The sequence below is a fragment of the Calonectris borealis genome, unplaced genomic scaffold (genome assembly GCF_964195595.1).
Source record: "Calonectris borealis unplaced genomic scaffold, bCalBor7.hap1.2 HAP1_SCAFFOLD_336, whole genome shotgun sequence".
Classification (NCBI taxonomy): domain Eukaryota; kingdom Metazoa; phylum Chordata; class Aves; order Procellariiformes; family Procellariidae; genus Calonectris; species Calonectris borealis.
Genome location: NW_027441718.1, coordinates 1 through 11,410, shown reverse-complemented (window position 1 = coordinate 11,410; position 11,410 = coordinate 1). Strand labels below are relative to the sequence as shown.

Sequence of the window (11,410 nt, the reverse complement as noted above, 5' to 3'; positions counted from 1 at the left end):
TGTGTGTCCCTCTGACCGTGTGTCCCTGTGTCCCCGTGTCCAAGTGTCCCTGTGTCCTCTTGTCCCCATGTCACTGTGCCTCCATGTCCGCATGCCCCCATGCCCCCATGTCCCCACATCACTTGTCCCCATGTCTGTGTGTCCCTGTGTCCCTGTGCCCCCATGTCACTGCGGCCCCATGTGCGTGTGTCCCTATGTCACCATGTCCATGTGTCCCCATGGCACTACGTCCCCATTTCTTTCTGCCCCCATGTCCCCATGTCACTGTGTCCCCATATCACTGCATCCCCATGTCCTTGTGTCACTGCAACCCCGTGTCCCCATGTCCATGTGTCCCCATGTCACTGCTTCCCCATGTCCCCATGTCCTTATCTCCATATGTCCCCATGTCACTGCATTCCCATGTCCGTGTGTCCCCATGTCCCCATGTCACTGCTTCCCCATGTCCCCGTGTCCTTATCTCCATATGTCCCCATGTCACTGCATCTCCATGTCTGTGTGCCCCTATGTCCCCATGTCACTGCATTCCCATGTCCGTGTGTCCCCATGTCCCCATGTCACTGCTTCCCCATGTCCCCATGTCCTTATCTCCATATGTCCCCATGTCACTGCATCCCCATGTCTGTGTGCCCCTATGTCCCCATGTCCCTGTGTTCCCATGTCCGTGTGTCCCCATGTCCCCATGTCACTGCTTCCCCATGTCCCTGTGTCCTTATCTCCATATGTCCCCGTGTCACTGCATCCCCATGTCTGTGTGCCCCTATGTCCCCATGTCCCTGTGTCCCCATGTCCGTGTGTCCCCATGTCCCCATGTCACTGCATGCCCATGTCCATATGTCCCCATGTCACTGCATCCCCATGTCCATGTGTCCCCGTGTCCCCGTGTCCATATGTCCCCATGTCACCGCATCCCCATGCCTGTGTGTCCCCATGTCCCCACTTCACTGCATCCCCATGTCCCTGTGTCCCTCTGTCCCCATGTCACTGCATCCCCATGTTCCTGTGTCCCCATGTCCTTGTGTCACCACATCCCCATGTCCCTGTGTCCCCATGTCCTTCTGTCACCGCATCCCCATGTCCCTGTGTCCCCATGTCCTTGTGTCACCGCATCCCCATGTCCGTGGATCCCCGCGTCCCCACGCCAGCCCGCCCCCGTCTCCCCTCCCACGCACTCCGCTCCGGATGCCGCTCTCCGCGCTTTGACCCCGCCCCGCTCCACTTCCCTTAACTCCAGCCTCCGCGGTTTACCGCTCACCGCCCCGCCCCGCCGCGCATGCGCCGACCACACCCCTGAGGGGGCGTGGCCGGCGCATGCGCGGCGCGGCGGGCCGGGCGCGGCGGGATGCGTCGCGGGGGGCGGTAGGGCCATGTCGCAGCGCGGGGGGGACCGTGATCGCGACCGGGAGCGCGATCGCGACCGGGAACTTCAGTGGTCGGCGCGGAGGATGGGGACTTCGTTGTTACTGCAGCTGTCGGTGCACGAACGGGAGCTGGACCTGGTCTGCCTGGACCACAGCTACGCCAAGCCCTGGAGCGCCCACCCCGACGCCAGCGCCGCTCGGCCCACCCGCATGCTCTTCCTCACACCGCGGCGGCAGCCCGGCACCGCCCTGTGAGCCCGGGGGGGCGCGTTGTGGGGGGAGTGGGGGGCCTGCGGGGCGGGGGGGGGGTCCTGAGGGGCCTGTGAGGGGACTGGGGGGAGCCCTGAGGGGCCTATGAAGGGAGAGTGTGGGGCTGAGGGGCCGGGGGGGGGGTCCTGAGGGGCAGAGGGGGCTGGAGGCGTCTTGAGGGGCCTGTGAGGGGAGAGTGTGGGGGCTGAGGGGCCTATATGGGGGCTGGGGGGGGGTCCTGAGGGGCCTGGGAAGGTGGAGTGTGGTGCGGGGGGGGTCCTGAGGGGCAGAGGGGGTTGGGGGGTCCTGAGGGCCTGTGAGGGGAGAGTGTGGGGGTTGAGGGGCCTATGTGGGGACTGGAGCGGGCCCTGAGGGGCTGGGGGCGTCCTGAGGGGCCTGTGAGAGGAGAGTGTGGGGGCTGAGGGGCCTGTGTGGGGCTGGGGGGGTCCTGAGGGGCAGAGGGGGCTGGGGGGGTCCTGAGGGGCCTATGAAGGGAGAGTGTGGGGCGGGGGGGTCCGGTGGGGCTGGGGGGATCCTGAGGGTCAGAGGGGCCTGGTGGGGTCCTGAGGGGAGAGTGTGGGGGTTGAGGGGCCTATGTGGGGACTGGAGCGGGCCCTGAGGGGCTGGGGGGGTCCTGAGGGGCCTGTGAGGGGAGAGTGTGGGGGCTGAGGGGCCTATGGGGGGACCTGGGGGAGGTCCTGAGGGGAGAGTGTGGGGCGGGGGGGATCCTGTGGGCCTGAGGGGCAGGTGAGGGGGTCCTGTGGGGGCTGGGGGGGAAAGTGTGGGGCAGGGGGGGTCCTGTAGGGCTGAGAGGCCTGGGGGGGCGGTCCTGAGGGGCCTGTGAGGGGAGAGTGTGGGGCCTGTAGGGTAGGGGGGGTCCTGTGGGGCTGAAGGGCCTATGTGGGGGCTAGGGGGGTTCTGAGGGGCCTCCGAGGGGGGAGTGTGGGGCTGGGGGGCAGCATGCGTCCTGTGGGGCTGATGTGCGGGGGGAGAGTGTGGGTCGGGGAGACTAGAGCAGGTTTTGGGATCCGTGGGGAGCAATATGGGCTGTGGGAAGGGGTGGGGGCTGAGTTGGGGGTCTCGGCTCGGCAGCCTGGGGATGGGCTCGAGGCTGGTTTCACAGCCTTGGGGTCGGGGCGGGAAGGGGGGTTGTGGCCAGGCTGCAATGGTTTGCTTTAGGGTTGGGGTGTGGGGCTGGGCCTGGGGTCGGTTTGGGGTGAGGGATGGGAGTGCGCTCAGGGGCTTGGTCTTGGGGTTCAGGGGGGCTGCCTGGAGACTGGGAGTAACAAGATACCTGGTTATGAAGCTCAGTGGACTGTTCGTTGTAAAGCACGGCAGACCCCAAGGTGAGCGATCCCCTTCTCTAAAGCGTAATTATTCCTGACAGTGAAGCAGATATCCCCATCGATGTCGAGACGGTGACACCCACGCCCGTGCCGCTCTATGACAACCAGAAGGCGCGGAGCGTGATGAACGAGTGCGAGCGTCACGTCATGTTCGCTCGCACGGATGCTGACGCCCCTCCGCCGCCGGATGACTGGGAGGAACACGTCAACAGGTAGCGTGGGGATAGCGGAGAAAAGAAATTCGGGCACTAAACAGCCACTCGTTGCGTGGTGTGGGTTTTTTTTAGTGTGACTCGATAGGCAGTGACGTTCCTGACTGAATGATGTTCAAAGAAAATGAATTCTCCTGTCTAAATTCCTCATCGCCTGCTGGGAAAGCTGTCGGATTTAATGGTAGAGGCTGGCCCGGCTGTTGAACCTCTCCCCCACGCTTCACGTGAAGCTGTCTCCTTTGTTTGGAGGAGGTTGGGACAATGAGTTGGTAGATTACACGTAGATCCTCAATTCAGCCATATTCCAAAGTCAACAATTAAAAATGAGGATATGCATCAATTCAAAACCCTCCCTGGAACCATAGTTAAGCCAGTTTGCAGTCTCGATGTTATGAGGAATGTGGGTTTTTTTTTTTTTGTCTGGACAGTTTGTTTGAGAAATGTGATGATAACCTATGCTAAAAGGAGTGATTATTTTGGTCTTATTTATTGCTTCTGCTATTACTCTTGCCTTTCTGATGCTTACACGTTCACCGACACACCCTAGTGACATTTAAAACCTGGTGTTTCTTATTGAGCCATCCTGTAACTTAAATCCTCAGTAGCGAAACTCACTTTGTCCGTAGCCGTAAATTGGTTCTTGAGGCTGCGATCGCAGCCGATGTCCAGCTGTGCTGCCGACCGCCTTGGGAACGGGCAGCAGCTCGCAGGACCTGGAGATCTGTGAAACAGTGACCTACGTTTCCTCTCTGGTTTTCTCAACAGGACAGGCTGGACGATGGCCCAGAACAAGCTATTTAACAAGATTCACAAGGCGCTGCAGTCTGACAGGCTGGCTCGCTTGGCTAACGAAGGGGTAAGGTCTTTCGCTCCGTATTTCACTTTCCAGCAGAGTGGCTGCCTGTGTGTTTTTATCGGTCCTTCCTAGCAAAGCCCGACTGAGTCAAGATGAAAGTCTTGGCCTTTGGGTTGTGTAGTCTTAAGAAACAGGCAGCTCTGGGCTGCTTTGAGGCGTGATTTTTGTCCTCACTGCGAGGATGTTGGTCTTTGCTTGCTGCCAGAGGACTTTGGGCTGCCCAAGCCAATACTTCCCTGTGGCTTGATTTTTCCCATAACTGTGGTTTTTTTTTTTTTAATTTCCTGGTTTTTAGGCTTGCAACGAGCCAGTTCTGAGGAGGATAGCGGTGGACAAATGTGCTCGGAGGGTCCGCCAAGCTCTGGCTAGTGTGAACTGGGACACCAAACTGATCCAGTGGCTTCACACGACGTTAGTGGAAACCCTCAGTTTGCCAGTGCTGGCTGCTTACTTGGATGCTCTGCAAACGCTTAAAGGAAAGGTGATAAAAGCAGTGAAAGGCTTTGCTGTCACTTATAATCTTCTCCTTTTATAAAGCTCGTTAAAGGAAGCTGATGGAGTCTTTAGTGTGCCTTTTCTCAGTCCTTTCTGGCCTCTGCTTTCAGATCCCCACCCTGATCGACAGGATGCTGCTCTCCTCTACCGCGAAGACGGGGGCAGCAGGTGCCGAGGCTCTGTCTCTGCTGCTGAAGAGACCTTGGGACCCAGCCGTGGGCGTCTTGTCGCATAATAAACCAGTGAGTACCTCTTGGGGCTTGCTTTATTCTTCCCGTCCTTCTGCTGTCCTCTTCCTTCCGCCTCTGTCTTCCTTCCTGGGCTCTTTTTCCTCCTGCTTTAGACTTGCTCAATGAGGGGGACTCCTGTTGGACACGTTCCCCCCCATACTATCCTGAGGTAGCTTTGGCTGGGGAAAATGTGATCAATTAATGCGCTATGCAAGATCCCTCCTGCTTCCTTGCGCAGGCCAGGCTGGGCCGCGAGGTCTCGGGCAGGGAAGTTGCTTTCCCTTACACGTCTCTTGTTGAATTTTGTAGAGCAAATTGCCTGGTTCCCCCCTCATCCTGATTGCTTCCTCTGGACCCTCCAACTCCATGTTCCCCACTTCTCGACGGCACCGATTCTGGCAGTCGCAGCTTTCCTGCTTGGGAAAGGTTTGTATGGTTGGTTTTGAAAGGAGGGAAATTCAAACTAGCAGCTGTGCTAGGCTGCAGCTGCTGAGCTTGTTTTTATAAGCCTTCGGTGCACCGAAATACTTGGTTCTACTGAAAGCAGAGGCTGGCATCTGCCACCTGCAGTATTTACCATTTGAGACGCTGCACAGGGGATGGAATTGCCCAAATCCGATGCGTTTGGGGTCTCTTGCTGACCAAGCAGTTTAGATTTTATCGTTACTGTTATTAAGGATTGATGAGCCTTCCGGTAGGAAGGGGTTGGAGGAGAGAGACTACAGGTTACCTTAGTCCTCTGCCAGGGTACAGAGCTGCTCACACGCCTCTTAATGTGGTAGAATCACTGGGTGTGTAGGAGCGAGGCGAGTAGCAGAGGTTGTCTCTGCGGGGAATTCTCTATTTCCTCTATTTTTTAGTAGCTAGAAGTGAATCCTGGGGGAAAGAGGGAGCGAGAGAAAGCACAAGTTCTTGCATAAACTGGCTTCCAGTCCGTGCTAATTGTTGTTGGTACCTGTTCTCCCCAGTAACGCCTTCGTTATTTAGCGATCTTTCATTTCAAACCGCAGGTGATTCCCATCGCCACCCACCTGTTGAACAACGGCAGCGGGGTGGGAGTGTTGCAGTGTCTCGAACACATGATCGGGGCGGTGAGGGGCAAAGTGGCGGAGGTAAGTAAGCGCGACGAGCGTATCGGGGAGCCTTTGCTGCTCCCTTCAAACTCTTCACCTTGCCTTTAGGTGCTGTGCCATCCCGGTGCACTGTCACGTTGTCTGTCCCTCGTCTCCATCCATGTCTTTTTTTTTTTTTTTCCTCCCATAGATTCACAACCACTTCTCTCACAAGCCGATCATCCTGATCGGGTGGAACACGGGTGCCTTGGTGGCCTGTCACGTAAGTAACCGATTCCTTTGCATCCTCTCAGAGCCCACTCGACAGCTTCAGTTCCGAGCTAGATTTGAATTACTGTTGCCTTTAAGGCTCTGCCTGGGTTCTTCTTGGCCCTTTTCTCTTTCCGAGGCTTTGAGACAGACACCCTTTCTGGTCGTGGGGGCATTGAGTCATTCAATGTTTTTTCCCCCAACAAAGCAAGGTCTGAATATGGAAGATATTTCCATGCCCGGCAGGAGCCTGGCAGAGCAGCCTTCGCACCCTCGATGCACTTGGCTGTTAGGATGCGGACTGTTGCTTTTTCCCCCCAGGTTTCAGTGATGGAGTACGTCACTGCAGTTGTGTGCCTTGGATTCCCGCTGCTCACCGTTGATGGCCCCAGAGGGGTAAGGACCAAAGGCAGATGGAGCCATTTAAAGAAATGTGCTTTTTTTTAAATCTCCCTGGATTGTTTCATAGTATTGGGCTTGGAAGTCCAGTGATAATTTGAAGATTTTTTTTGAGGAATATCTGTGTGATTTTTTTTATTTGGAGGAGGTGTGCCCAGCAGGCAGGACTGTTGCATTCAGAGTAGGATTCTTGATGCGATAGCAGGCGTGATAAGTCCTGTGTTTGCTTATTTCTGCTGTGACGTGTTCTTGCAGCTCCTTCCTGGGTCTTATATGCGAGTCACTTGTTAACGGTGTCATTTGGCACCAGAGATGACAGCTTGGGTTGATTTATATGGAGCCCAAATTGCTTCTTTATTAGCTGACCGGTGTGTGACTGGGTTGGGAATGATTGTGCTTGTGCTAATGAAATGGCTAATTCTGAGGGTAGTGGAAATCTATATAACAGCCATTTTCTGGAGCACGGTGCAGCTCTTGAGCAGAGTTTTTTTCAGGATTCGGTACGGCTGTGTAAATCCCATCGGGGGCTCGCCCCAGGAAACTTTGCCATTGGCACTTCTTCAACCTTATCCTGTGTTTGTGCGGCAAAAGCTTGGGAGGAGGAAAATGCAGTGAAATAGGGTTTCTGAGGGGGAGGGCATCAGTCTCAGCTGTTAATGAGTAACAGCGCTATGTACTCTTTCAGCTTTTGAGTCAGTCTTTCTCAAGAGGTGTTTAAACGAACCGCACAATTTATACTTCTCTCCTTTCAGGACGCAGTCGGTATGTACTGGGATTGCATGTGAAGCGCTGTCTGCCCCTGTGGCACGTGCCTTCCCTTTTTGGAAATCCTCATCTAATTCAGAAAGGTGTTGGCTCCAAAGATGCTGCGTCCTGGATCAGTGCTTCCAGATTACAGTTCCCCTTGCTCTTGCAGGATGTTGACGACCCCCTCCTGGAGATGAAGACCCCTGTCCTCTTTGTGATCGGTCAGAATTCCCTGCAGTGCAACATCGAAGCGATGGAAGATTTCCGGGAGAAGATACGAGCCGATAACAGCATGGTGGTGGTGGGAGGAGCAGATGACAATCTCAGGTAACGATCTGCGAGATGGATACTGTCTTCCCAGAAACACTGGGCAAGATCTGACTGTGTTGCCTACAAAAAAACCCCCGAATTTGGTAGACGGGAGCTATGTAAAAATGCTCCATCAAGGTCAGCTTTGTTGTTCAAAACCTGGGTTGGTTTTCCATGATAAATCTGCATCGTTTCTCCCAGTGATAAGTTAAAAATCCAGGGTACAGCGTGGTATGACGTGAGAGCGAGTATTTGCTTTTTCACGTCGTGCCCGGCTCTGGAATACGTAGCTTTTGGAGGCTGTGCGCAGAATTGGGGTAAGGGAGACTGTAAGAGCCTTGCAGGACGCAAGAAGCTCTTAAGGTTTCAGTAAACTTTGGAGCTTGTTCTCCAGTCAGACTTGTGCGTGTTTGGAATAACTGCACTAAAAACCTGAGCAAGTCATGTATGAGAAAAGGGTTGGCTGATGCTAGAGCTGGACCCAGCAGCGCAGACAAGGTTTTGGAGCATCATATACGTCAGAAATCTGTAGGAGGGATAATCAGTAACAGAGAGGAAAGAAAGAAATGTAAAACGCCGATCCCGGGTCTGAAAACAGAGCTCTGAAGAGAAGGAAACGTCATATTTGCTTTGCAAAATGCTTTGGGATGCTGGGCCTTTTTCCTCAGTCATCAAAATTTGTCTCGGCACTTCCGAGGGATGAATCTCGTCTTTCCAGTAGACGGTGCTCCTGAGTTGAGAGCTGACAGAGCTGGCTTTTGCCTTACTTTGTGTCTAACAGGGTAAGGGAGCGAGATTGCTGTCACTTGAATCTTACTCTCAGGTGAAGAATGGTGTCGCTAGTGTGAAAGTGGGAAACCAAATGTGTGTTGACTTCCATCTTTTTTTTTTTTTTAATAGGATAAGCAAAGCCAAAAAGAAGTCAGAAGGCCTGACCCAGAGTATGGTGGACAGGTGCATCCAGGTAACTGCAGAAATCTTCCTTTTACACCTCATATCTATAAAGAAAAAAATCTGTGCTGAGATGTCTCAGTGTCCACGGGTTCCAGCCTTACTGCCGGGATTGGTTGGATGAAGGTAATTTATCTCCTGAGTGGGATTTTCAAGTGGCCATCTCCTTTCAGGAGGAGAGACGTGAGCTTTCCTGGTAGCGCACCTTAAACAAAGAGCAGTTTTCTGAGTCTTCCTACATCTGTCTGGGGAAGCAAGCAGTACTTTTGGGAAAGAAAGAAACCATTGGAGAAACCATGGTGTCTCTCTCCTGTGTGTCAAAAATCAGTGGAGTATGAGCTTTAATGAGAAAGCCAAGGTCTATCCGTAAGGTTTTACGGTTTCTTTTTGCAGGATATTAAACCTGGAGAGCCTTATGGGTTTGTCCCTTTGGGAATCTTTCATTCTTTTTTTGTTTCAAGCTATGAAGGTCAGTTGTTTTAGAGACCTGCACACCACTTGGTCTAACTATTTGTTTCATCCTTCCTAGGATGAAATAGCTGACTTCTTGACCGGAGTCCTCACCCGAGCGGAGAGCCACTCGGGCTCTGATCCCCGTGACCTGGATGCTGAGAAGAAGAAGAAGCCGCGCGACTCGACCAGGAGGGATCTGTCGTTTGACTTACCGGAAAGAACCAGCAGGCCCGCCTCGCCGGCAGCCAAAGTGCCCGCCTCGCCTTCGGGCTCGGAGGTGGGAGCTTTCTCTGGGATACTTTGAGCTGGGGAAGGCTGAGGTGGTGTAAAGAGATGCTTTTGTACCGCTGAAATATGTGGCGAGAGACATGGTTGGTGTCGGAAGAGGGAGGTGAGAGGATACGGAGGGACTAATGGCTTGCGGTGGGGCAAACGACCCTTCAGAAATAGATCTGCTCCAGCAAAGGGATGCACCTCCTTGCCTCTGCGCTGCTACGCTCAGGGTTACGACTGCCGCTTAGGGAGACGTGGGGGTAAGAGGTGTACCTTCTCTTTGAGCAGGACTTATCCAGCGTCTCCAGCAGCCCCACTTCAAGCCCCAAGACTAAAATGGCTGCCGTGTCCTCCATCCAGAAGCCCAGCCAGATGGGCACCACGCAGCTGCTGAAGAGGCAGGTGCAGAGGACGGACACCGTCCTGACGCACAAGCAGGCCCAAGGTAATGCCCTGCAGCTTTCCCACCCTCTTCCCTCATAGCGTCTGGATTTTTGGTCTTTATCTGTCCTGATGTGCGTAGGTTTTTGTCTTCTGAGTCCTGTCTTGAATTCCAAGCTCCCCGTGGCAGCTTTCTCTACAGCTCGGTCCCTTGTCACTGTCATCCGAAGGCAGCAGCCTGCAGAGGGTTGAAATTAGGTTGGAAATGGTGTTTCAGCAGCTTGCGGAGCCTTGCTGCTGTTCAAAGTGGGAAGGATTTTCACTTCTGGCTGACCAAATCGCCATGTAGCTGTACTCTAATTCTTTTTTCAAGTGTGAGCCCCTTGACTGGTGTCTCATATCCTTGAAGGCTGCTTTGGAGGGAGACTAAAGGTACTCAGGAGATGATTGAGGCTATTGAATTGTGACCGAAACAGTGGGGCTTGGGCAATTACAGAGTCATCTTGCATCAAATGGCAGTGGAAAACCTGCTCTGAATAAGAAACCAGCTTGAGCTGTGGGTTTTTTTTTGTCCTGTTAGATGCTGATTAAAAACCTTACGGTGCTGCTTCAGTCTGATTGTGAACGCTGTGAATGTAGGTAATGGTTTTGTTGATGATGTTCCCGTCTGGCAAATATCAGCGGCACCTGGGGAATAGTTCTCCATCCTCCCTTCTCTCCTTATTTCTTTGCTCGAGACAGATGTGAACAGGCTTGTTGTTGTCTTCCGCAACAGCGTGACCCTCCGCATTCTCTAAAGTCTTTCTCTAACTCAGGGGTAGGCTCCAGGGGGGGCAGTTGAAGCTTGGATCTCCATTAATTTCTCAGACCGCGGACTAAAGAAATCTATTCCTTTGTTGTTGTAGTTGAGGGAGGAAGTTTCTAGATAGCACGCGGGAGGCAGGAGGAGGGTCGGTGGAGTGGGGTGTGTGGTGGCTGCCTTGTTTTGTCAGGAGCGCCGCTGCAGCGTGGCTTCTGGCCTGCGTTTTGTGGCCGTAGCTGTTCAGGGATGTGCTGGCTGATGTCTCTCAGCTTCTCGGCGCAACTGCTGGGTCAAGTTAGCCGTGCCTCTTTCAGCCAAGCTCTCGTTCCCTGGGTGCCGGACTTTTTCCCGATGGCTGTGAGGCTGGAGAGGGCTCGTGCCGTTGGGACGTGCTCTCTGTGAAAGCTGGGATGATGCCCCTTCTAGTGTCGGACGTGCTACGCTGCCGTCCGGAGAGGAGGTCGGTGTGTCTCTGTTGTGCCCTGTGGCTTGGATGAGTCGTGTCCGGAGCTCTCTGCCTGCTCCGAGGTCTCTGTCTGTGGGTCGCAGTGGTGTCCCGGGAGAGTTCCCTGTCCCCCTCCAGAGCCGGGCTGTGATACTGTAATTCTCTCTGATTCATTTCAGCTCAGTTCGCTGCTTTTCTGAAACAAAACATGCTGGTGAGGAAAGCTCTTCCTCCTGGCACCTCTTCATGTCTCTTTGGTGAGTATCTCCTCACTTCTCGCTGTCTCTCTCTCCGTCTCCGTCCTTCTCTCTGTCTCTGCTACCTTCTTTCATCGTCTTCCTCTTCCCTTGCATTGGTTTGGGGATGTGGCCCAACGTGTCCCCTTGTCCCCTGCTTTTTGCTTTCTCATTGCTGTATTTGAAGCTAAAGCAAATGGCTAGATGAGAGCATTAACTTCTCCCGACCTCTTCCCCTTTCCCTGCTCCGGTGGGTGAATACCGCTCTTCGAGCCGTGTAGTCTGGCAGCCGGTTTGCTCTGATGGACTAAAACTTTGTGGACGATGCGGTGACTTTTTGTGA

At 54.1% G+C, this 11,410-nt stretch overlaps 1 protein-coding gene across 1 annotated transcript; it reads left to right on the top strand.

Moving 5' to 3' along the window:
* The first annotated feature begins 1,328 nt into the window (after positions 1–1,328).
* Positions 1,329–9,701, top strand: LOC142077617 (KAT8 regulatory NSL complex subunit 3-like). Its single transcript, XM_075139542.1, has 13 exons — positions 1,329–1,612; positions 2,998–3,168; positions 3,934–4,024; positions 4,320–4,505; positions 4,630–4,761; positions 5,059–5,175; positions 5,760–5,861; positions 6,013–6,084; positions 6,393–6,467; positions 7,387–7,544; positions 8,427–8,490; positions 9,007–9,207; positions 9,492–9,701. Exons 1-13 carry the CDS (start codon positions 1,368–1,370, stop codon positions 9,684–9,686), a joined length of 1,809 nt encoding a protein of 602 aa, XP_074995643.1. The 5' UTR covers positions 1,329–1,367; the 3' UTR covers positions 9,687–9,701.
* Positions 9,702–11,410: the final 1,709 nt, after the last annotated feature.

Coding starts and splice junctions, on each gene's coding strand:
- LOC142077617 (XM_075139542.1), top strand. CDS start 1,368: ATGTCGCAGCGCGGGGGGGACCGTGATCGCGACCGGGAGCGCGATCGC. Junction 1,613..2,997: donor CGGCAGCCCGGCACCGCCCT/GTGAGCCCGGGG, acceptor TATTCCTGACAG/TGAAGCAGATATCCCCATCG. Junction 5,862..6,012: donor TGAGGGGCAAAGTGGCGGAG/GTAAGTAAGCGC, acceptor TTCCTCCCATAG/ATTCACAACCACTTCTCTCA.